This window comes from Gigantopelta aegis, chromosome 4, assembly GCF_016097555.1.
Source record: "Gigantopelta aegis isolate Gae_Host chromosome 4, Gae_host_genome, whole genome shotgun sequence".
NCBI lineage: Eukaryota > Metazoa > Mollusca > Gastropoda > Neomphalida > Peltospiridae > Gigantopelta > Gigantopelta aegis.
Window position 1 is genome coordinate 21152566 of NC_054702.1, and position 24650 is coordinate 21177215.

At 38.5% G+C, this 24650-nt stretch overlaps 1 protein-coding gene across 1 annotated transcript; it reads right to left on the reverse strand.

Annotated features, from left to right (window-relative positions):
- Positions 1-3918: 3918 nt before the first annotated feature.
- LOC121369673 lies at positions 3919-22480 on the reverse strand. The gene is made up of 4 exons (XM_041494724.1): positions 22400-22480; positions 11861-11931; positions 11287-11468; positions 3919-4193 (listed from the first exon to the last, which is right to left on the reverse strand). The coding sequence occupies exons 1-4, from the start codon at positions 22409-22411 to the stop codon at positions 4036-4038; spliced, it is 423 nt and encodes a 140-aa protein (XP_041350658.1). The 5' UTR covers positions 22412-22480; the 3' UTR covers positions 3919-4035.
- Between the last annotated feature and the right edge of the window lie 2170 nt (positions 22481-24650).

Consider the following 24650-nt stretch of genomic DNA (forward strand, 5'->3'; position numbering starts at 1 on the left):
GCTTTACCACCAATTGTTTTCTGATTTACTTTAAGGGTGAGGGGTGGGATTTGATTTGATCGTATACACCCTTAAGAAAGCGTTCTGGCAGAAACTCGTTTCGAAACTAATGTAATCGTTTTAAGTTTTATACAGCAATTTTGAAATGGCAATATAGCTAATGAGGTACTCCGGGACTAACAGTCCACCAGCAGAAACGTCCACCCAGTAAATGCAACAGTAATTGTGTTGCCTAGCAATGACTGTGTAAGCCACCTGATGAACGAACAAACGGAATAAGTCAGGACTGATCAAAACTCATTCGAGTACACGTTTATTTAATAATTACCATTCTTCAGATTAACATTCAACACAAGAATATTAATAAATCCTTTCTTATGTTTTAGTCAAACTTACTTAAACATCAGCTGAACATTGTCCATCGATTTCAACCAAGCACTGACTTATGTATTGAGAGGGGCGGGGCGTCGCTCAGTGCTAAAGCGTTCGCTTGATGCGTGGTCGGTCTGGGATCGATCCCCGTTGGTGGTTCCATGGGCTATTTCTCGTTCCAGCCAGTGCACCACGACTGGTATATCAAAGGCCGTAGTATGTGCTATCCTGTCTGGGATGGTGCATGTAAAAGATATTTTGCTACTAACGAAAGAAATGTAGCGGGTTACCTCTGTAAGACTAAATGTCAAAATTACCAAATGTTTGACATCGAATAGCCGATGATTAATATATCAATGTGTTCTAGTGGTATCGTTAAGCAAAACAAACTTTTATATACTGAGTTACAGTCATGACGAACCGATTGAAAATCTGTCTTAAGTACGCATGGAACAAGTATTTGCCCATGAAAATTCAGTGATGAAAGCAACTGATGTTATTTATTCTCCCATAAACGAAATAAATAGCATACTGAAGACACTTTGATAACATTCTCAGATCACCAATGGGCCGCTATTTTGAATATATAGCGAGCAACCTATCTGAAGTCATATAATCAAACTAGACTGTTTCAAGGCATTATAAGACATATTTGCAAAGACCTTTGCAATAATGTTACCACTTTTGTCTGATTTAACAATATATATACTCTTCAAAAAAAGAAACGCAAAAGGGTACAAATGGGTTATAACTCCGATTTTATGTTTCCTACCGGTTCATGCTTTGTGAATATAAGGTCATTGCATGTCCCAAACACATTCCCACGGTTACATTCGATAAAACGCAGCTACTGTACAATAAAGTTCCAAAATGTGAATATTCGCAAAAACGCAGCCACGTGCAAACCATGTCACCACTGCACGTGCGTTGTCTGCACGTGCAACATGAACACCGACAGTATAAAAGTGCAGGGTGTTCGCTTGCCTGGCCTCTGTATGTGGCCGACAGTTGACAATCCAGGACATGCCACGTCTCAGTGAACCGCAGAGAAACAATGCCATCGGCCGACTAGACGCAGGCGAATCCAGAACGGCCGTTGCAAGGGCATTCCATGTGTCCCCAAGCACCATCTCCAGACTGTGGGACCGTTACCAGCAACATGGATCAACACGTGACCTCCCTAGATCCGGTCGACCACGGGTCACTACCCCCGGGCAGGACCGCTACATCCGGGTACGCCACCTTCGGGAACGATTGACTACTGCCACCTCCACAGCCGCAGCAATACCAGGTTTGCGCAGGATATCCGACCAGACCGTACGGAACCGCCTACGTGAGGTAGGAATTCGTGCCAGACGTCCAGTTCGAGGTGTCATCTTAACACCACAACACCGTCGACTCCGACTGCAGTGGTGCCAGATTCATCGACAATGGCCTCAACTGCGATGGAGACAGGTGTAGTTCAGTGACGAGTCCCGATTTCTGCTCCGACGTCATGATGGAAGATGTCGCGTGTATAGGCGTCGTGGTGAACGTTAAGCGGCAAACTGCGTGCAGGAAGTGGACAGATTCGGCGAGGGTAGTGTCATGGTGTGGGCAGCCATCTCACACACTGGCAGAACTGACCTGGTCCACGTGCAGGGCAATCTGAATGCACAGGGCTACATTGACCAGATCCTCCGGCCACACATCGTTCCAGTTATGGCCAACGCCAACGCAGTGTTCCAACATGACAACGCCAGGCCTCACACAGCACGTCTCACAACGGCTTTCCTACAGAACAACAACATGAATGTCCTTCCTTGGCCATCGATATCACCGGATTTGAACCCAATTGAGAATTTATGGGACGAGTTGGACCGACGCCTCCGACAGCGACAACCACAGCCCCAGACCCTGCCCGAGCTGGCAGCAGCCTTGCAGGCCGAGTGGGCCACCATCCCCCGGGACATCATCCGTACTCTGGTTGCTTCAATGGGCAGGCGGTGCCAGGCAGTTGTCAACACACGCGGAGGCCACACCCGGTATTGACTCCAGATGACCTTGACCTTGGTGGTGTGTCCTATCACTTACTCACAATGGACTAGAGTGAATTGTGAACAATCCTGCAACATTTGGTAATTATCGGACTCACCATTCAATAATTAAATCAATTCTCCAAATGTTACGACAATGTTATTTGTGTGAGAGGGATACTGTGCTAAAACTACGAGGCTTGATCGTACAGTTTAACAATATAATAGTGTTGTATTTTGGTTTAAACTCTGGCACTTTATACTCTGTAGGAAAGTTATACAATAGGCTTTGTTATATATAGGTTAGTTTAAAATGGGGTCACTTAGGGAGTTGATGGATCAGTAGGAAGTACATGAATATGAAGGGACATTTTTGAAGCACGGCAGCGAAAGGAACTGGCAGCTCAGAGACAAAACAGAATAAGAGGAGCTTGAGAAGAAATTGGCTTTCAAAAAGGAAGAACGTGAGCACAAGTTAGTTTTGGATAAATCATCTATAGAAAAGGAAAGGGTAGCGTTAGAACTAAAAACCTAAACAAATTGATCATGGGCATAAGTTGGAATTATTAAAAGGAAGGAAATGGTTTATTTAACGACGCACTCAACACATTTTATTTACAGTTATATGGCGTCGGACATATAGCTACGAACCACACATATATTGAGGGATATTGTCGCCACTTCAGGGGCTACTCTTTTCCATTAGCAGCGAGGAATATTTTATATGCACCATCTCATAGATAGGATAGCACATACCACGGCCTTTGATGTACCAGTCGTGGTGCCCTGACTGGAGCGATGTGCCCACTGACGGGGATCGATCCCAAACCGACCGCGCATCAAGCTACGTCTTGCCCCGAATTATTACAAAGACAAGCAGTTAGGTGCTAAGGGAAATGAAGGTTTTCAGAGTGTTCAAAAGATGGTTTTAGAGTCAAATTTAGGACAGAAAAGCCAAAAGTAGGTGAGACTTTCAGTCAATTCTCGGTTAGTTTTGCAAAATACTTGGTTATCTTATTTATTAGCAAATTACTTGGTTATGTACTTGGTTACAAATGCCTAAAACGGATCATTCTTGTAATGTTTTATTTGATCTCATAATGCGCGATCTGTTTATTAAAGAGTTGACCGCAATTATGTTTTGGCTCATGCAAGTATGAACCGAAAAAAACCCCACCGATGTACACACTGTACGACTCCGCATAGTGCAATACTTTTTAAATTTTATTTAACATATTTGATTCAAAATCTCACATGCGTAGTACATAGATATTATTACACGAGTTTGTCCGTCATACTGATTTTACGAAACGAGTGTCAGGATGTTCATATTGCCCGATCGAGCACGAGGGTAATCAGTGAATCCTGACACGAGTTTCGTAAAATCAGTACGACTCACACGCGAGTGTAATAATTTCTTTATTATCCATATTATTGTTGGTTGTTTTCTTTATGAATAAAATCGGATTTATAAAACAATATTAAAAACCCACGATACACGTAAAACTAAATAAACAACAAAGTCAAACAATTTACTGCAAACATTATTGTATTCAGAATTATACAACAAATTTAAGATTATTTGTAATGATTAAATTTAAAGTTTTAATGAAATAATATTTCAGCCACTGTGATCACTGAGTTAATTCTAGACTTCCCAAGGCCATGCGCATCTGCGTAGGTTCTGTCCCCAGACAGTGTTAGGCGGACAGCGATGGAGGTACGCCTTCTCATTCGCACACTGGTAGAAGAGACCTTGGTTCCAGCTGTGTGGAAGAAACCTATACACGCCAGGCGGACACAAATCTGAAAACAAATCAAAAACCAAAGATAACAACAACAACAAAAAATGTTTTGTTCAACGACACCACTAGAACACATTAATTAATCATCGGCTATTGAATGTCCAACATTTGGTATTCGAAGAAACCCGTTAAATATTTTTCATTAGCAGAAACGGATCGTTTATATGCACTTTTCCACAGACAGGAAAGCACATACCACGGCCTTTGACCAGTTGTGTTGCACTGGTTGGAATGAGAAAAACACAATCAGTTGAATGGATGCATCGAGGTGGTTCGATTCTACGACACAAGCTAAACATTTCGCCCCACAAAAGATAAAAGTGACGATTGTGAAGATTGCGAACTTTCTAGCTGCATATTCTAAGAAAAGCTAAAACAAAGGAAAAAATTCAAGTTTGTTTTCTTTAACAGCATCACAAGAACATGTTGATTTATTACTCACCGGATATGGATATCAGATATTAAATACGTTTGACTTGTAGTTAAAGCGGACAGCCTTTATATTTTTCCATATGTACTTTCTCACAGATAAGACAACACATACCACGGCCTTTGATATTCTAATCGTGGGACACTGATTGGGATGGAGAAAACCTAATCAGAGATTGGGTCCACCAAGGCTGTTGGATCCTACGATTTCAGGCACCCCAGGAGAGCGTTCTACCGACTGATATCGAACCCGCGTCCAAACAAAGAAAAGAATTACATGGTTTAAAGCTCAATCTCGGAAATGGTTTAGATTATTTAGCCATTTAGAATAGATCACATTAAACGTCTAGAACTGATGGGGTCAATTTTAGAATCAAGTGTGGTATGTGTTATACATGAAAGGGAATCTTTCTGAGTTGATGAATACCGATATTTGATATTGGCTAAATTTTATAACTTCCTAGTTTATTTTCTTAATATATCATGATATGTATTTTATGCCATTCCCCACTGTAGAGTAAATTGGCAAAAGGAAATTAGTTGGAAGTTGTAGTTAAGTTGTAGTAATTAGTTAATCGGGTAAATTATTGCTTAGTTGGGCTTTGCACAAGGTTTATCCTTTAAATACATGTTTACCTTTAGTTGCTAATAATTACTGTTTAGATAGCTGTATTCGCCGCGGCTCAAAGTTTAATTTGATGTATCATAACCGTATCTAACACCAGGGATACGTTAATTAAACAAACAACTTCAGACAATTAGCGCTTAAAACGTTGTGAGCCATCATTATTTGAAGGTGCTTTCCGCCACGTCCTCTTCAGGGATTTATATAGCTTTAGCGGAAATGATACTATCTCACGTACTTAATAAGGAGTCGGGCAAAAGCAAACCGGCTCCAAGTACACAATTGCTTTGCACCCAGAGGGGGTCGAACAACAGAATACTGGCCCTTTACCCAAACCCCAAATACTTGCTGCTGGTGTACTTGACGGATAACATCAGATGGGAGAGATGGAAGACAACAGCAGGAGGAAGGATAGACGAAGGAACGGAAGGACGAAGGGACATCAACAAGAACATGTCGGCCTTACTCCCCATACACAATTGCTACGAGTCTCCCTTGGGTTGTCATGCCACGATCTGAACAGATCAGGCCCTTTTTAGGGCCCCTATGGGCAACCTAAGGAGACAACGCCATCTAGGTCCCCTTAACGAACTACTCTCGGCATACTAATCTTCCAAATCTATATGTAGCTCCCTATCTTTAATTTGTGGCGGATTGTTTAAAATTGCGCCTAATTTCCATCACAAAAATGCGCACCCATTATCTTCGACTTAATCCTACGGGACTTCTAAATTCCATAGCACCATACCACCCTCCGCCTGTTCCATAGCACCATACCACCCGGCCCCGGTCGGACTGCTGGTGCTCCCCCTTCCAGCCCTTTCCTGTGCCAAGGACAGGCGTCCGCTGCAACAGCTTGTTCTGAATGAGCACGTTAAACACTCTGGCCTGACCTGACCTGATACCATCGCACGCCACTCCGATTTCACGACACGATGAAACAAGACATGCAACCTTGCGCTCTCGACCTTCCCCCCTCCACCTGGGGGGCTTGATAGCTACATACGGCGAACTGTTGGAGTACCGAGTCACGTACACCGGGTCACGGGCAACCTGACGCACTTCAATTTGGCAGCCCGTCTAAATTGCTCAAATCATCTTAAAACCTAGACGAGCAATCTTATTTTGGTTTTGGGGTTATTAACTTTTTTGTCCATAATGAATAGGATGAATCAGCTCATTTTGGCCTTAGGTCTCTGACTTAACTACTAAATTCGTTTTGCAAATTCCGCTCACCTCAAACTTACACCCCCCTCCTGGCACGGACTTAGTCACTGGCGATGTCAGAGGTTAAGCCCGTGACAGGCGTGCGCGAAACCTTCGTGGTATAGGTTTAGCATTAAAATATACACAATGACGTAACAGAATACCGCCCGTCTATAGCCATAATCTGCTTTTAGTTTTCAAAACATGTTTTCTCATATATCATTTTTGTTTTTGTCAACGTAGCGAAAAAAAGTAAACAGTTTTGACAAAAACAGATGATATTCTGTGAAAATAAATAAAATTCTATAAAAAATTGTATGATTTAAGCATACTGTGGAGTACTTCCATGTTAGTCTTAAAATGGACGGCAATCACACGACTCTTATTCAATAAAATATCACATATCTTAGTGTAATTTATTTGACTAGTTCGTGACGTTTAACAGATATGTGGGAATAATCCCCCGCCACCTCCACTCCGACCCCAGTCCCACCCAACCGCACAATGGCATTTTTAAAAAGAAAAATAATGTTATTTGTACTGTTTGTGTTTTTAAGAACATAGTTGATCACTCAAATGAAACTGTGTTTAAAACTAATGTGCTCAAACGATTTATGGTGGACTTTTTTTTTATGAATTTGTATCTATGTATGGGGTATTTCAAGCTCTGACTGTAAAAACGTTTCATCGGTGACAATACATTTTTATTATGTTATATTGACTTACTCATCCAGCATTACTATATGTGCAAAAATGAAAAAAAGGTGTAATGACTTTTAGATTCTGTATACAATATTATAAAATAAATAGTCAGTAAATGTTTTAAAAAGTCACTTTTTCCTTTAGTTCCAATGTATTTAAAACTCCGTTTTAGTAGCGAAGATAAGTACTTGTGTGCCTGCTGGATGTCATTTTAAGCAGCAGTTGTATTACAAAAAAGTTTAAAATTAAATATCGTCATAGTGATTCGAACACCTATTCACTTTATGGCCCGTGTATCAATTTTTTTTCTGTTGACCTATGATTTTTTATTGACATTCCAGTAATACAAGGATATATCTATAATATATGAAAATTTCAAGGTGTAATGACTTTTAAATTTTGACCGAATAGTATCATTTCCCCTTATTAACCGAATGTTAACAAAGTTAGTTACGTCAATGAATCAGCTGTTTGAAAGTTTATGTGACGTCACTGAGGTAGCGGTTGGGATATGTGATGGGGAGATGAAAACACCAAGTGTGGCGGACCGTGTGGGATTAAATTGTCGGCGATCTAGAGTTATGTGATCAGGAGATGAGAGCACCCAGTGTACGGTCCCTTGAGAAGTCGAACTGCTGTCCGCGGGTGACGTTATTATGGTCCGGCAGGGTACATGTACAGCGCCGTATCAAAAGTTTTCGCGATAATCCAAAATGGCCGACGTAAGTTTTACACGGGTCAGTATGTAAATTTTAAAAACAAAATTCGGCTAGTAGAATTAATAACCATACCTCAATATTTGGTTAAGTGTCCCTTGTTACGAATGCAAGCCATAATGCTACGTGGAAGTGAAAAATATAAAGTTTGAATGTATTCCACATTCAAATTTTCCCATATGTCAACCGGCCTCGGTGGCGTCGTGGTTAGCCATTGGTCTACAGGCTGGTAGGTACTGGGTTCGGATCCCAGTCGAGGCATGTTTTTAAAAAAAATCCAGATACCGACTCCAAACCCTGAGTGAGTGCTCCACAAGGCTCATTGGATAGGTGTAAACCACTTGCACCGACCAGTGATCCATAACTGGTTCAACAAAGGCCATGGTTTGTGTTATCCTGCCTGTGGGAAGCGCAAATAAAAGATCCCTTGCTGCCTGTCGTAAAAGAGTAGCCTATGTTGCGACAGCGGGTTTCCTCTCCAAATCTGTGTGGTCCTTAACCATATGTCTGACGCCATATAACCGTAAATAAAATGTGTTGAGTGCGTCATTAAATAAAACATTTCTTTCTTTCCCATATGTCAAGAACTGCAGCGAACAACTCTTCAGACGTTTTTATGGTTAGGGCCTTCTTTTGCAGTTTTTTTTTCATTCTTAACCAAATATTTTCTATTATGTTCAAGTCTGGTGACTGAGCAGGCCGTGTCATACCACGAATATTATTTTCACGTTTATATGCCTCGATTCATCGAGCTCTATGACAAGGTGCATTGTCCATCCTGAAAACGATATGGTTTATCGATAAAATGTCGTGCTAAAACAGGCCAGAGATGATTGTCGAGTATTTCACGATACTTTTCAGCATTAATGTTTCCATTAACCATACATAAAGTTCAGACACCATGCCATGTACCGGCCTCGGTGGCGTCGTGGCAGGCCATCGGTCTACAGGCTGGTAGGTACTGGGTTCGGATCCCAGTCGAGGCATGGGATTTTTAATCCAGATACCGACTCCAAACCCTGAGTGAGTGCTCCGCAAGGCTCAATGGGTAGGTGTAAACCACTTGCACCGACCAGTGATCCATAACTGGTTCAACAAAGGCTATGGTTTGTGCTATCCTGTCTGTGGGAAGCGCAAATAAAAGATCCCTTGCTGCCTGTCGTAAAAAGAGTAGCCTATGTGGCGACAGCGGGTTTCCTCTAAAAAAACACTGTCAGAATGACCATATGTTTGACGTCCAATAGCCGATGATAAGATAAAAAATCAATGTGCTCCAGTGGCGTCGTTAAATAAAACAAACTTTACTTTACCATGCCATGTAATGCAGCCCCAAATCATAATCGACACCCTTCGTTGACTTGGAACAGACATTCATTCAGGACGGTATGCTTCATGTCCAGCTCGCCAAACAAAAACACGTTGGTTTTTGCCAATTACTATCTGAGATTCATCACTAAATATCACTTGACTCCACTGGTTATTAACATCCCACCATCTCCTGTCCAGGCACCACGACAGACGCTTTATTTTTGTTCACTTCACAGATACTAATTTTTTTTTCGAATAACTCGCCTCAAAATCTTATTTTTGTGTAAAATTCTTTGAATTGTCACAGGATGAACTTTCACTCTCCTACCTTGATTAAAATCAGCAGTTATATCTCTAAGAACTTTCCCGCGACACTCCGAAGTAAACATAATTCTCCTCTAATTGTGATCTTTCGTGGTCGACCAGTTCTTTTGGCGTTCTCAACACTTCCGCTTATACAATATTTTTTCCACACTGATCGAATGGTAGACTCGGGCACCGTCAATAATTTTACAATTTCTGAGTTTCTGTGGCCATGCGATTTTAAGTCAACAATCAGTTGTTTTTTCTCGGTAGTGAGATCTGTGGATTTGTTACCCATTTTTGCAAAAACCGTCTGCTTCAAAATCAAGGGAGCAGACAACTAATTCATGACGTCACCAGTGTAGCTACGTAAAAAATATATAAATAAAGATTGTATCAAAAGGCTTGGTTTTACGTAACTTGGGAAAAACATGCATTTTGCGGAAGGTAGAAAAGCGCTTCCGTGTTACTGACGTCATTTTCGCGAACACTTTTGATACGGCGCTGTATGTGGTAGATGTTGTATATTTAGAGGATAACCCTACTGTGTTTTCCGATTTTCGGACGTATATCAGTGGTTTTACTGTCGCAAATTTAGTTTTATTGGCGATCCCCGACAACATATAAACAATGAGGAGGGCTAAAGGACACTCGAGCTAATTTAGCATTTGCTAATGGGGGATAGCTATCTACACGGCGGTCGTATTTTAGGGGACTGGGGCCCATTTCACTAAACATCGTAAGTTTACGTCTGCTACTTGCAGTTATACCGGTCATGCGTTTACATGTGTTTAGCGTCTATTTCACGCAGAAAAGTACGTCATTATAGAAGCTAGAGTATTGTAAAGACAAAAGAAAATGAAATATGTGTTCTTCAAACTATATTTGTTGTACTATAATAGTAATAAGAATTCTGATTTAGTCGTAGATTTACGTTTACGTGCTAAACTAGGCTTACGATGTCTTGTGAAATTGGGCCCTAACCAGTGAAAGGCTACGACACACTGTCTAGACTTCGCCGTGCGTAGCACGAGTTTCATCTGGAGTAAATGACATAATACAAGTTAAGTTATTTTCTATTAAAATAAAGACAAATGATTAAAATTCATAAAGGTTACACATCACCATTAATTACTCCATGCAGTTCCATACAATTTATTTGTCAGAATTTATTTCGTATAAAATACAACACTATCGAGAAGGTCATGTGACTGCTAATTTTAGGGAGTACCGTGTAAAAAGTCAACATAGGTCGACTACGAAATGTTCCAGTTAATGGCCCCTATGCATAACCACCGCCTCGTGTTGCTGTTATACAAATGACACCATAACACTTGAACATTTGTTATCATTTAAACCAATAGGCTGTTTAAATACTACAGAGGTCAACGTACGTGTAATCGTCAAAGAAATATTTAAAAAATCATATCATCATTTTGTAGTACTTGTTTTATGAGGAACTATTTCCTAAACCGGACTATATTAAGCTGCTACAGCAAGTAACGACACGACAAATGGTGGTGTGTTGCCTGAAATCTAGAGTACACTGTTGCGTCTGTAATACGTAAAGGTTAAGTAAAAACGCATTTCTTCTTACTATGAAGTTATTTAGTTATACTATGAAGTTATTTATTTCTGAGCTGATTTATTTGTAAATTGCACACAAAAATAGTTGTTTTTTTTCAACATTTCCAAAAAACTTTTACTTTTCTTCTTACGTCCCCTTACGTTCTTACCAAACTGAAATTATTTACAAAAAATCTTGTTTATGTTAAGATGGAACGGACTATAGTTGAATCCATTACCTCCACATGGTGATGTGACGCACGTGCCATTTCTGTATTGAATATCGTAACGCGGGTTGCCGACACCACCCGCACATCTAGAGCGCACTCTTAGCTGTTCTTCGTATCCCTCTCCGCCACAGAGCAGTGAACACTGGGTAGTTGCCGTCCTATACCAGTTAGACCACGAAAACGCCGGCCCCCTGTGGAAAAAGTAATTGAAAAGTTAAAGTTTATTTTGTTTAACGCCACCACTAGAGCACATTGATTTATTAATCATCGGCTACTGGGGATAGCAAATATTTGGTAATTTTGACATATAGTCTTAGAGAGGAAACCCGCCAGATTTTCCCAATTTGTAGCAAGGGATTGTTTTATACGCACCATACCGTAGACAGGATAGCACATACCACTGCCTTTGATATACCAGTCGTGGTGCACTGGCTGGAATGGGAAATACCAAATGGGTCCACCAACGGGGATTGATCCCAGAACGACTGCGCACCAGGTGAGCGCTTTGCCACTGAGCTACGTCCCACCTCTTAATTTGTAGTAACTACGTAATAATTTGAACATAATAACGACAGCAACTCACACTTCTTTACAACCTTCTGCTGTCGCAGACGTCGGCAACATCATCACCAGAACCACATACAAGAGCAGCATCTACAATGTACAGCGACATTATTAGTCGGATTATCGTATAATATTATATACTGGCGTCCAGTAGAAACTTTACACACATAAAATGTGAATAATTTGATAAATAATATTGCTATTCCAAAAGAACCAGTTTAGAAACCACCTTACAAGTATTTTGCATTATCACGAAGTGCATTGTGACGTTTAGATGTTCAACCGTGTCATTTATTTTCTATAATACAATTTCATCCCTTGTAAAGTTTCTTTTGGACGTCAGTATATATAATATAGCATCTTTTATATAGTTTTGTAGTCTTGGTATCCCTTTATCAGCATTGGGAGATGACAGCAACTGGGGTGGGGGAGCAACATAAAATATGTTTTCTACTTTCTTCCCCCCCCCCTTTTTGGGGGGGTGGGGGGGGGGATTGCATTGTGACTTTGAACAGGGTAACTCGTTTTTATTTATGTTTATTATCATAAATCAGAACAATACAAAATCATATAGCCTAATTTATTATGTGTGTTTAACTGAATGACACGTCACGCCATGGCATGGCATGTTGTTTATTGAGGCTTATCACTGAATTTTACAAACAGAAATGTATTTTCTTTTTTAAAATTCTTTTTAAATAGTTTACTGCCCCAGACATATGTTATGGTAGTACAAGGCTTGGGGCCCTGAATTCACTACCTTATAAAGTACATAGTAAACAATCATTACAAAATGTTAATCTACAAATAATGTACATAGTGCTATACAAAAAAGAGGAGCAGCGACAAAAGATGAAATAAAAAGAAGAAAAGTGGAAATAAAAAGGAGAAAAGTAAAAATGAAACGATAGATATACTTCCAAACTGCCGTCATAATTAAATATATATATATTTATTATATGTTATCTGGCATATCCAGTGTAATCAAAGTATGTGATATTTTTTAGATCACATACTTTCAGAATTTGATAACTTTGCAAATTAGATGTAAATTAATCTAGGTCACGGCACTACGTTTATTGACATTTAAGCAAACTACGGTAACACTCCATAACTGACTGTGACGGAACATGCTCTTATTTTTTTTCGCCTGTGGCGATATTAATGGTTTTAGAGGGCCGTGTGCAGTCCCAATATGCACTTAAGCCCAGGTGGGCACTTTGTTACGTAATACCTCTGCGCGACGGTGGTCGAGATGTGCCTATTACACACCCAGACCAGGTGCGGAGGCCATGTGGCCAGTAGTTACGTAACCTCCGCTAGTTCGGCACGATCGGGGTATTGCTGGCGAACTAGGCGACGACCAGTCTAGGCTTCTAAGAAAAATATGCCGGCTTGGTCGCTGTGGAAATAGGAACTTGTAGGTATTCGGTGCCGCCTTGTGCCCCCAGGCGATATTCGGGTTTTGTAATAAATAGATAGGATTTAGAGTTATCGGGGAGAAAGATAGGAAGGCTGCAGGGGAAACGGACGTCGTCCACTGAACGAAATATATAAGTTCAGTCCGGACGTGGTAAATATAATTTTCTGCTCTGTGTATAACCTTGATGTGATTGATGTGACTTTAAATATTTTAATACTGTATTATACCAATATTATTTAGACAGTGTTTCCGGTAAACTGACGAAGTAAACTGTAGGTTTCACTGTTCTAATATTATTAAAGCTTAACCAGTCATCCTAGAGGACCTAGGTAAACTGTAGGCTATTGTCTTTATTGTGATAGGTACCAGTATTAATTCTGTATTACAAGGTTACTGAATGAGTAGTTAAGGGTTAATTAAAAATTAACCAGTTAGGAATAGAGTTGTAATTCCTTTATTAATTAAGTTCCCCTGGAAGCGTTTCTCAATTATCACACGTGTAGAATATTGTGTAAACTAGACACCCAGAGATTAACTAATTAAGTGATCATTTCTGGGTTGTTATTATTTGTTGTTGTTAATTAACTACTGCGGCAGTACATTTGTCAGCGTAGTATTAATACAGATTCCAAAGTGTATTGTGTTTTGTTGTGTTTTCTAGTGAACTAACGTGCTATACTACATATACTTTATATATAGATCTTATCTCTGATCATACCTAGACGAGCCACTCGGGTTTTAAACTGCCCGATACAGAGAGATCTAATAGATATACAGTTAGGAGAGATATTTGGATAATCGTATTTCATTCAGTTACGGGTATTATAGGATCCCCGTGACACTGACGTATGCATTCATAGTCATCAAACAAAAAGATTTCAATAGCAACTTTACACTGAAAGCTGTCCAGCGTTCAGAAGAAAAAAAAAAACCCATTAATAAGCACTAGATTATTTTTATGTAAGAATATCCGAAAATGACGTCATTCTCGCGTTTGCGTCACATATTCTTAAGTTATTTGAATAAAAGGGTACTGGCTGACCGCGAATTACGGTTGCTTGTACAGTTATATGAAGAAGTTGTATTAAGCTTGAGCATATGACAGAATTATTAGGAAAAACATGCTAATCAAATATATATTATAAAACATCTTGTGCAATAAAGTATATGACCATTTTCAGATTATACCTGAAAATTTGATACTATGCAAATTAGACAAATTAGTCAACCCTCGGCACCTTGTTTATGACTCCCCACAAACGTACTACAGGACACCCAATTGACGTATGAACATTCGTTTATCATCAAAACGTTTCAATGCAATTTCAAACACCAGTTCCAGCAATCACGAAGCAAATACCAAATCAGGCATACTTTAACTTCAATTTCAAGGCTCTGTGCTTTAGATGTAAGATTACTTAGCGCGCGGAAAAATCTGCACTAGGGTACAACAAAGCGCTAAGGGCAATGTGGCTACACAGTGAACATCCATGACAACCCGCCTAAACATAGAGAATCTTGACAGCAAAGAAAAGGAAAAGACCGCCAAAAGTCAACAAGGGAATCTACCAGGAGCGTTCAGCAAAAGATGTGAAGCACAAACGAAATTAAGCGTGTTCGATTTCATCGAATTGTATCAAGGCTGAATACGAGGAACGTATATCAGCCTTCATACCACACATTGTTCAACAAGAACATCCAAACTGACGTCCCCAGCTACAGCTTTCCATGAAAAAATTCGCCGAGCACCGATTATGTCATTTGAACACGAGTAATCACCCAGAGCTCAACCGATCCAGCATCAAAAACACGTGTTGTATTAAGCTTGCAGACAATATGAAAAGAGTGTTCGCCCCCAACATGAATTTCGGTAACGTCAATGTCAAATACTAGGAAATCCCTAAGGAAGTATACCGAGACTCGCAAATACAATTTCATTCTAATTTATGACATTGACGATACTGTCAGAACACTCGATTATAACCTCTATATCTATCTTATCTATATCTATATCTATATATATATCAATATAGAGGTCTATAACATACTATAACAACACTAAATCTTTCAATATATAGACGCTATGATATTATCTATAGATATCTAACTATTATTAAAATACATATATCTATATCCAATTATATAAAAATATCCGCCTATCATATCCATTGGGAATATATGAGCCGTCACCGCGCCACAAATTCTATCAACGTAGCATGACGTCAGAAACCGCAGTAAACGCGGACAAAGTGGAACGTCACACGTAAACGCGGAAGTAAAAGTTTCATAAATTGTTTGTATTAAGAATTTGAGAAGAGTATCATCTTCTTTACAACAGTTTGAAGTAAACATACATCTTTATGTACAAAAAATTTTTAGTTATGTTTTGTATTTTTTTAGAAAAATAAAACCTGAGAACTCGATATCGAGACTGATACCATCTGTACCTTTTACACATTTGCAAAAAATAGGAAGAAGTCCTGATATGTCGATATGATATGAAAAATCACAGATTTTTATAACGTCTACAACATAAAGTCAGCATCTATATCACTAATCTATATCCATAAGCGAGGACCAAACTCAAATTAGGATCGTATCAGGTATAATGTGTCTACCACTCGGTTACTAACTATCTATATCTGTGGACTATATCAACACCACTATTTCCTTCTATACTATATCTATATCTAAATAATACTGATATCAATCTATATTACTATATATATATATCTATATATAACAATACTATATTTTTAGATATTTATTTTACTATCGTTTGCAATATATATACTATATTGAGCCGTGGGCAGACACGCGAAAACCAATTACTAGCAAAGACGTCAGAAAAAATAGTAAACGCAAGCCAAAAATAAAAGAATTGACTGCTCGGCCGAATATTTAAATAATTTGGAGCATTTTAGAAGGACAGTAAAAGTTTAAATAAGAGAAAGAAGAGACTATTTTGAATATTTTTTTTTTTAAAAGAAGTAATCTTCGACATTAAAATTTTTGAACGTAGGTCTAAAAGTTTAAAGTCATCTATATGGTCCGGCCGGAGGGGAGGGGGGTAAGTTTGAGGTGGGCGGAATTTGAATACGAATTTAGTAGTTAGGTCGAAACGACCGAAACCAAATTGAGCTAACATTTAAGTCGAAACAAAAAAATTAGACTGCTCGACCGAAAACTGTTTTAAAGTGATTTGAGCAAAAAGACGGGCTTCCAAATAAACTGCGTCGGACTGTTTACAAAAAAATAAACATACATTTTGATATGGGGGCCACAAATTTTAAAGTCAACTAAGCCCTTGGAAGGTTGGTGACTACGAAGGGCTGCTTTATCCAGGTAAGGAGCAGATGTTTCTTGTGAAGCAGGGTCCGTATCAGGTCCAAGTACTACAGCGTCGCCGCAGACTGCCTGACCATCCGGTTGTACGGTGTGGCTATCCATTTCCGGGATGAGTATCGCTGTAGACGTCCTGACGGCGCTAAATGTGACCACAAGTCCTGGTTCTCCTTCCAACAAAATGCTGTGAAATTCAAAATGCGTGTCGTCGGGCAGCTTGGTCTATGCCACGTTGAGGAACTTCCCTCTCAGCTTCTTCGGATCAATAGTGTCCCCCTGCAGAAGTTTCCGGTACTGTGGCTTGATCTTATCCACGCCAAGTGCCAGTCTCCTGCCGGTTCTGCTGGGGGGGGGGGGGGGGGGGGGGGGTAGACGGATGTTGCGGCGGTGCCTTGTCGGGCTGGTGGGTCGGCGAAGTAGCCTTCCTCTTGCCTGCAGCGTGACGCGATACTCTAGCAACATTCCATAGGACTGCATATGTTGGTGTGTGTGTGTGTGTGTGTGTGTGTGTGTGTGTGTGTGTGTGGTTAATTGCAGAGCAACTTCGGCGACGTCTACTCGCAGCGGAGTCATAGCTAGGAATGGTCTTTAAATAAAACAAACTTTACTCTCTTTTTAAAAAATAGAAGACCAAGACTAAGAACAGTGGAAACGGAATAAACAGTATCTGTATTAGATGATGAGCTGGACATAGTCCAGTGGTAAAGCGCCCGCCTCATGCGCGGTAGGTCTGGGATCGATCCCCGTCAGTGAAGCAACTGGGCTATTTCTCGTCCCATCCAGTGCACAACGACTGGCATATCAAAGGCCGTGGTATGTGCTATCCTGTCTGTGGGATGGTGCATATAAAACATCCGTTGCTACTAATAGAAAAATGTAGCGGGTCTTCCTCTGTAAGACTATAGGTCAATATTACCAAATGTTTGACATCCAATAGCCGATGATTAATAAATCAATGTTCTCTAACTTTAACTTTAACTGTATTGGATGAATATGATAAATACAGTCCAGTAGATGTTGACAATAATACTGAACATAGAATCAAACACTTATCTGATGATAACACCAGTAAGCAGAATGACACTGAACCTGATCCAATTAGCACAAGTTACAGAAAGGATGCAGTGGATTGTCTTTTAGACAATAATCTGAAAATCAAATTTATGACCATATTTTGAAGTTGAGGGAAATGGAAAAAGAGCAGAAGGAAATGTAAGCCTACATAATATTCTCGCTGGGTAAAAATTAAAGGAGGGCGGAAGCCCCCCTCCACCCCCACCCCACCCCCCTAAAAAAGAAACCAGAATTGAAAAAGAAAAAAAAGGCTGGGAAATATAGTTACCGTATGGCTAGCCCGTGTACTTGGGCTACGTGTAGGCCTATCGTTGGGTGTTGGTCGACTGCGAAAAGACATACCCCTTGTTTTAATATTATTTTAACAAAAATTTCAAGATATCTAAAACAAATAAAGGTCATCCCCTAAATTGGGATAACATGTCTGTGTTCTTTTTATTTCTTCATCGAATGAATCGATCGCACTGATATCGCCAGGTGATAAAAAGTAGTTTCGTTTTTGTAAAGGCGGTGTACATATAATTTGGCGTCCAAGAAAAATACTTTTAATGATGAACACTGCCAATTCCGTTATTTTTATAAGCGATGATACCCTCAAAATGAAAAGTTTCTAATATTTTATAAAGAATTGTCGAATAAACAAATGACAGTAATTAAAAATTATCAGTTATGACCAACTACATCTGCAATTGAGAACAAAATATCAGACGAAAATTAGTGAACACAAAATACTGATTGACCGAGGCTGTTAAAATAGTGTTAAATTACGTTACGGTAACTATCGTAAGCTACTGAAGTTTTTCCACACCGCGTTTTTTTGTTTTTGTGATGTCGAGTGTGCCAACTGATCGATTTTTTTCTTTCAGTGTGAAAAAAAGTGTCCAATATGAAATAGCGGAGCTGGGTTCTGTAAAATATAGTAGGATGTGGAAAAATAAAGAGGGATGGAGAAAAATAAAGAGGGATGGAGGATGGAGAAAAATAAAGAGGGATGGAGAAAAATAAAGAGGGGCAGCAAAACACGAAAGCGGGGCGGCAAAATGCAACTGCAGGCCGGCCGCTCCGCTTAAATGGTGCAGCGAGAACACTTGTCACAACAAACAAAACTAAATATAAAACCATTCAACCCTTTGTCCGCCCCAAGCATGGGCGGATCCAAGGGGGGGGGGGGGGACCAAGGGGACGCGTCCCCCACCAAAAAAATTGTTCAAGTGCCCTCAAAATGTCCAAGTGCCCTTTTTGTTTGTAGAATTTTTTTTTTTTTAAGTAAACAATAATTATATTGTAGATAAATGAAATCAAGATTTTCGTGTACATGCGCAAGCTTGCAGATATGTGTCTGTGTTATTGAGTCTCAATGGGGCCCATTGAGGTTCTAACGCGAGTGACGCCAATTTACTTCATTATTGCTAGTATATTATGACGTAGAACTGTAGGAATTCATATTAATTGTAAATATCAAAACTTGTAGTAAGGTGCCCTTTTGACGAGTCAATGTGCCCTTCTTTTTTGGTCCCCCCCTAAAAATATTTCCTGGATCCGCCCATGCCAAGTACCAGGTTACAACATGCCCACTACCAACCGAAGAATGAAACGATATCGTTCGACAGTACGACACCAACAAAATATGAAATTACTCCATAGTGGATACAGGAATCTGAATACAGTGCAATATGTAACAGAAATTGAAAAACATTGGTGCGAAATGTTATAGTTCGGTAAATTTCATATCTCTCACTAATTAGTATTACATTCATGTATGGGATCTGTAGAATTATTTTTAAAAAATTAAATCGGAATATATCGCTTTAAAAAAATAAAAAAATCGGAATATATAACTTAAAATACTGGGTAAAAATAAAATGAAAAATGTACCTATTCCAAATCAATTTATTTCATTGAAATTGGGCGGGAAGTAACCTAAATTAAGGTAATAACGTTGAAGTTTCATTTAGTGTACTCTTTTATAATTTTGATTTGTATATGCAATATTTTACGAACCAATTTACAAATGTATTTTTACTATTTATAATTCCAAATAAAACTGCACCTATTCAACCGGATATAATCATCTTTAGATAATAAAATAGATGCTGCAGTGTTTCTGGCTCATGTGAACAAAAGTTACACATATTAGAATAAATAAATTTTATTTGATGTAAAAAGGTATTTGTTAGTATAATTCTATGTAAAATCTGGTACTTAAACCACACCAGTATTGGATCTTTCATAAAGCAAAATGGTAAACTATAATATGTCGCCCACACTGAAGAGGTAAAATCACATCCTTCCACTGAATATTTCATTTGTGATGTATGAAGAACAGGCGATTTACTTAGTACTTTATAAAAAGTTTTACTTCCCAATTAGTCCTTCAAGATTAATTTAATTTTTGATGGAAATATTGAATTTTTACCTAAATTGAATGTTTGGTTATTGTATTTATTTTATCACGCATAAAGGATTTGACAGCCGTTAATAATGAAGTATATTCTAAATACATATTTATGTTATATTTTGCTTTAAAGGTATCAAAGTTCATGTATCGTCCTTCGTCATGTAATAAATCTTGTATAAGTAATGTGCCTTTTTCAACATAGTGTTTATAAAATATTGCACTAAAACGTCACGTTTAATTTTATCTGGTGTATTTTTTCATATAAAATTGAAAATGATTTTATTTATTTATTTTACCGTTTTATCGTATTTTTCATTTCAAGTATTTTTGGTTCAATATTTTGCTAAATAATTTCGTACAAGTTAAGCGAAACATTTTTTACACCTAATAAGGGAAGTGTTATTCCCCTCATTGTAACTTCCATTTTGCTGGATGAAAAATCTCCTTTGAAATTGTTTTACTTCCTATCCATATAATTTGTGACTTAGAGTAGTTTATTTTCAAGCCAGAAACATCTGCATATGTATATCTAATATTCTTAATGTACTGTCCAGAGATTTAGGTGAACCATCTAAACTAATGAATGAATGAATGAATGAATGTTTAACGACACACCAGCACGAAACATACATCGGCTATTGGGTGTCAAACTATGGTAATGTAAATAAATAAAGTGATGTTCAACATCAATATAAAAATTCAAGGTTTAAACAAAAACAGTGTAAAGAACTGTGCAAAAATACAAATACAAATATCACAGAATTTTACGGACACCGAATTTTACTCTAAACTTCAATTTGTGCTGTATTGGCCATTCTCAAAGAGAATGTTACACCCCTGCACCACGGTGAGGTTACAGCACGCGCAGGGGCCATCTAAAATAAAGCCTGTATGTGCATATTGATATATAATATAACTTTCCTCATCTATATTTATACCTTTAACGTATTTAGAGTTTCTAATTAATATTGCTAATATTGCGGAACATATCATAAAGATATAAGGGATAGCGGATCACCTTGACTACATCCCCTTTCTAGATTAAAACTCTGACATGTCATTTTGTAAATGTAGATGACAGAAACATTTTTATTCTAAGAAAGGTAAGCTGAAATAACCTGGTTAGAGTTAGAAGTAAGTAAAATGGTAAATAATTAATAAAATATAGAATACTGTTGGCAATTGATAGAAACATTCTTAACAGATCTCAGTGTACATCTATCTATCTGTCTCTCTGTCTGTCTGTCTATCTATCTGTCTGTCTGTCTATCTGTCTATCTATCTATCTATCTATATATGAATCTATCTATCTATCTATCTATCTATCTCCCTTTCTCTCTCTCCCCCTCTCTCTCTCTCTCTCTCTCTCTCTCTCTCTCTCTCTCTCTCTCTCTCTCTCTCTCTCTCTCTATATATATATATATATATATATCTACATGTTTTCTTTATACTTTTCACAAAATACCTTCAAAGGGGTTGTATCAAAGTTGCATAATAGATCATTTTTGTTTTGAAAGTATTATTATACCTTGCACAACATGCCCAGAAAATGTTTATTTCAAATAATTTTATATTTATAGTAAAAAGTGTCTTTTCCACATCTAGTTGTATGAGGATATTTTGATAGATGTACGAAATAGATTACTCTGTTACTTTTAATTTTACCCAGAATTCCGAAGGAAACCACAATGTACGCCCAGTGACAGTATATTGAAATAATGATTTCGATATACCTGTTAATTATGGAAATAGTATGCACAGGGTAGATTAATGTATCGTTAATTATCACATAGAAATGTAAAAGTAGCAAAACATGACTCTTGTTTAATGTTACTATTGTAATGAACCTTTAAAGGGACATTCCTGAGTTTGGTGCAATTATTAAGATGTTATCGACTAACAGAGACTTTTTAATGATTGTAATTACATATCAATTATATTTTTCTGCATAACATATTAGTGGCTAAACGTGTTTCTGATCGTTCTAATATTTGTACTAAATTAAATTCCATTTTATTTCCTAACATATGTTTTTTTCGTACGTACGAAATTATTAGAAGACAAAATCTAGTTTGGGCTTCTTACAAATATTAAGACGACCAGAAACACATTGAATATACAGACACTGATATTCTAAACAAGAAAATATATTTAATATGTAAGTTTAATCGTAGAAATATTTTATTAGTCAGAAACATCTTACAATTCAGCAAACTCAGGAATGTCCCTTTAATTTCATAGGTCTCAATAGGCGAAAAAAGTCGAGCACCCTGTACTGTACAATGATTTTTAAAACCCCATTGAAATAATATATTTACCTTCATGGACATTCACCTGTAATGATGAATAAAAGTTTCAATACCTGTAACATTCAGATATACGCTTTTTATATGTTTTTTTTTCCGTTTCCATAAGCGTCAGGTGCGAAAGAGAATCAACGAGCATCGGTCGTAAAGTGGTATAGGTGTTAAATATAGAGGAAACATAACGAACGCGTCGTCGTATCTATGACGAAACAGGCGTCAGTGGCATATGTTGACGTGCCAAAAGTATAATAGGTTTCACCATGTTGATGGTAGTGGATTTTCAAAAACTTACTTTTCATTTTTTGTTTTTGCTTTTATCTATTTAAGATTCAAACACATTGTCCAAGGCCCCGTTCCACGGTAGTTATTCGCTTAAGGTGATCTTAGTGCTAAGATCGCTTCGTGGAATGGGGTCTAGGACGCAATGCCGAAATATTATTTAATTCAAGTTTTATATTTAGTTTCTTTATTCACAATTTTTAGTACTTCAACAGCATGTAGATACATAAGCTGAACCGCACACGAAACGTAAACAAGTGGGGTATCAATATGTTTTGTTTAAAAAATTTGGATATGTAATTTGGAACATCTGAGAAAGTCTTCTCTTTGTTTTTTGCACACATCGGACGTCCTTATTTTGTCGGATGGAATGACCCTGGTGACCGCAGCTAGTAACAATTCTCAAAATTTATTTTCATGACAATATTTATTTACAACGGGCATAAGCGCATGAGGCAATCGCCCTCTCCCCCCCCCCCCCCCCCCCCCCCCCCGATATTTCGGCAAAATGTGCTAAACTGAGAAATTGTAAAATATATTTCCATCATTCTACCGTTAAATTTAGTTGTAATCCATATAAAAATGCGTGGCATTTCGTTTGCAAGCCTATATAACTTTTTGGTAGTAATGCTAATATTTATTTTTCTTTTCTTTTCTTTTCTTTTCTTTTCTTTTCTTTTCTTTTCTTTTCTTTTCTTTCGTTCTTTCTTTCTTTCTTTCTTTCTGGGGCGGGACGTAGCTCAGTGATACAGCGTTCGCTTGATGCGCGGTCGGTCTGGGATCGATCCCCATCGGTGGGGTCATTGGGCTATGTCTCGTTCCAGCCAGTGCACCACGCCTGGTATATCCTGTCTGTGGGATGGTGCATATAAAAGATCCCTTGCTGCTAATCAATTAGAGTAGCCCATGAAGTGGCGACAGCGGGTTTCCTCTCAATATATGTGTGGTCCTTAACCATATGTCCGACGTCATATAATCGTAAATAAAATGTGTTGAGTGCGTCGTTAAATAAAACATTTCCTTCCTTTTTTCTTTTTTTTTTTTTTTTTTTTCTTTCTTTCTATTTTTTTTTTTGTCTTTGTGTACGCAGATGAAAATAATTCAGATGTTCTTTTGATGTGGATTTAAACATGTTCTTACTTCTACATCGATTATTACCTAAGGATATGGTTTGCCTTTTCTTTACGAAAATGTCTAAAGTTGTATTTTTAGAAGTATAGTGTTTCCTTTTTTGAATATGTGAAACGTGTTCCACAAAAGGTTAAAAGTTTATTTTTTAACGACACCACTAGAGTACATTGATTTATTAATCATCGACTATTGGATGTCAAGCATTTGGTAATTTTGACATATAGTCTTACAGAGGAAACCAGCTACATTTTTCTGTTAGTAGCAGCGGATGTTTTATATACACCATCCCACAGACAGGATAGCACATACCACGGCCTTTGATATACCAGTCGTTGTGCACTGGATGGGACGAGAAATAGCCCAATGGCTCCACCGACGGGGATTGATCCCAGACCTACCGCGCATCAGGCGGGCGCTTTCCATTAGTACCATGGTATCGTTCGTATGCACTACCCAACAAACATGATAGCACATACCGCGGCCTTTGATATACCAGTCGTGATGCACTGGCTGGAAAGAGAAATATCCCAATGGGACCACCGACGGGGATCGATCCTACACGACCGCGCATCAGGCGAGCGCTTTTTCTCAGTGCTACGTCCCGGCCCTCGTGTTCCGCAAATGCAGCGTGTGCGGCGGTAGCAGGTTTCCTCTCTCACTACCTTTGGGGCGGGAATAAGCTCAGTGGTAGAATGCTCGCCTGAAGCGCGATGGGTCGTGAGATCAAACGTCCTAGCAAGTGCGCTTTGACTGGTATATCAAAGGTTGTGGTGTGTGTATTGTACTGTCTATGAGATCAACTGTACTTTCTGTATGTAACAGGCTTGGTATGTGTTATCATGTCTTCGATAAG

Coding starts and splice junctions, on each gene's coding strand:
- LOC121369673 (XM_041494724.1), bottom strand. Junction 11,469..11,860: donor GCAGAAGGTTGTAAAGAAGT/GTGAGTTGCTGT, acceptor CTTTTTCCACAG/GGGGCCGGCGTTTTCGTGGT. Junction 4,194..11,286: donor CGTCACATCACCATGTGGAG/GTAATGGATTCA, acceptor ATTTGTTTTCAG/ATTTGTGTCCGCCTGGCGTG.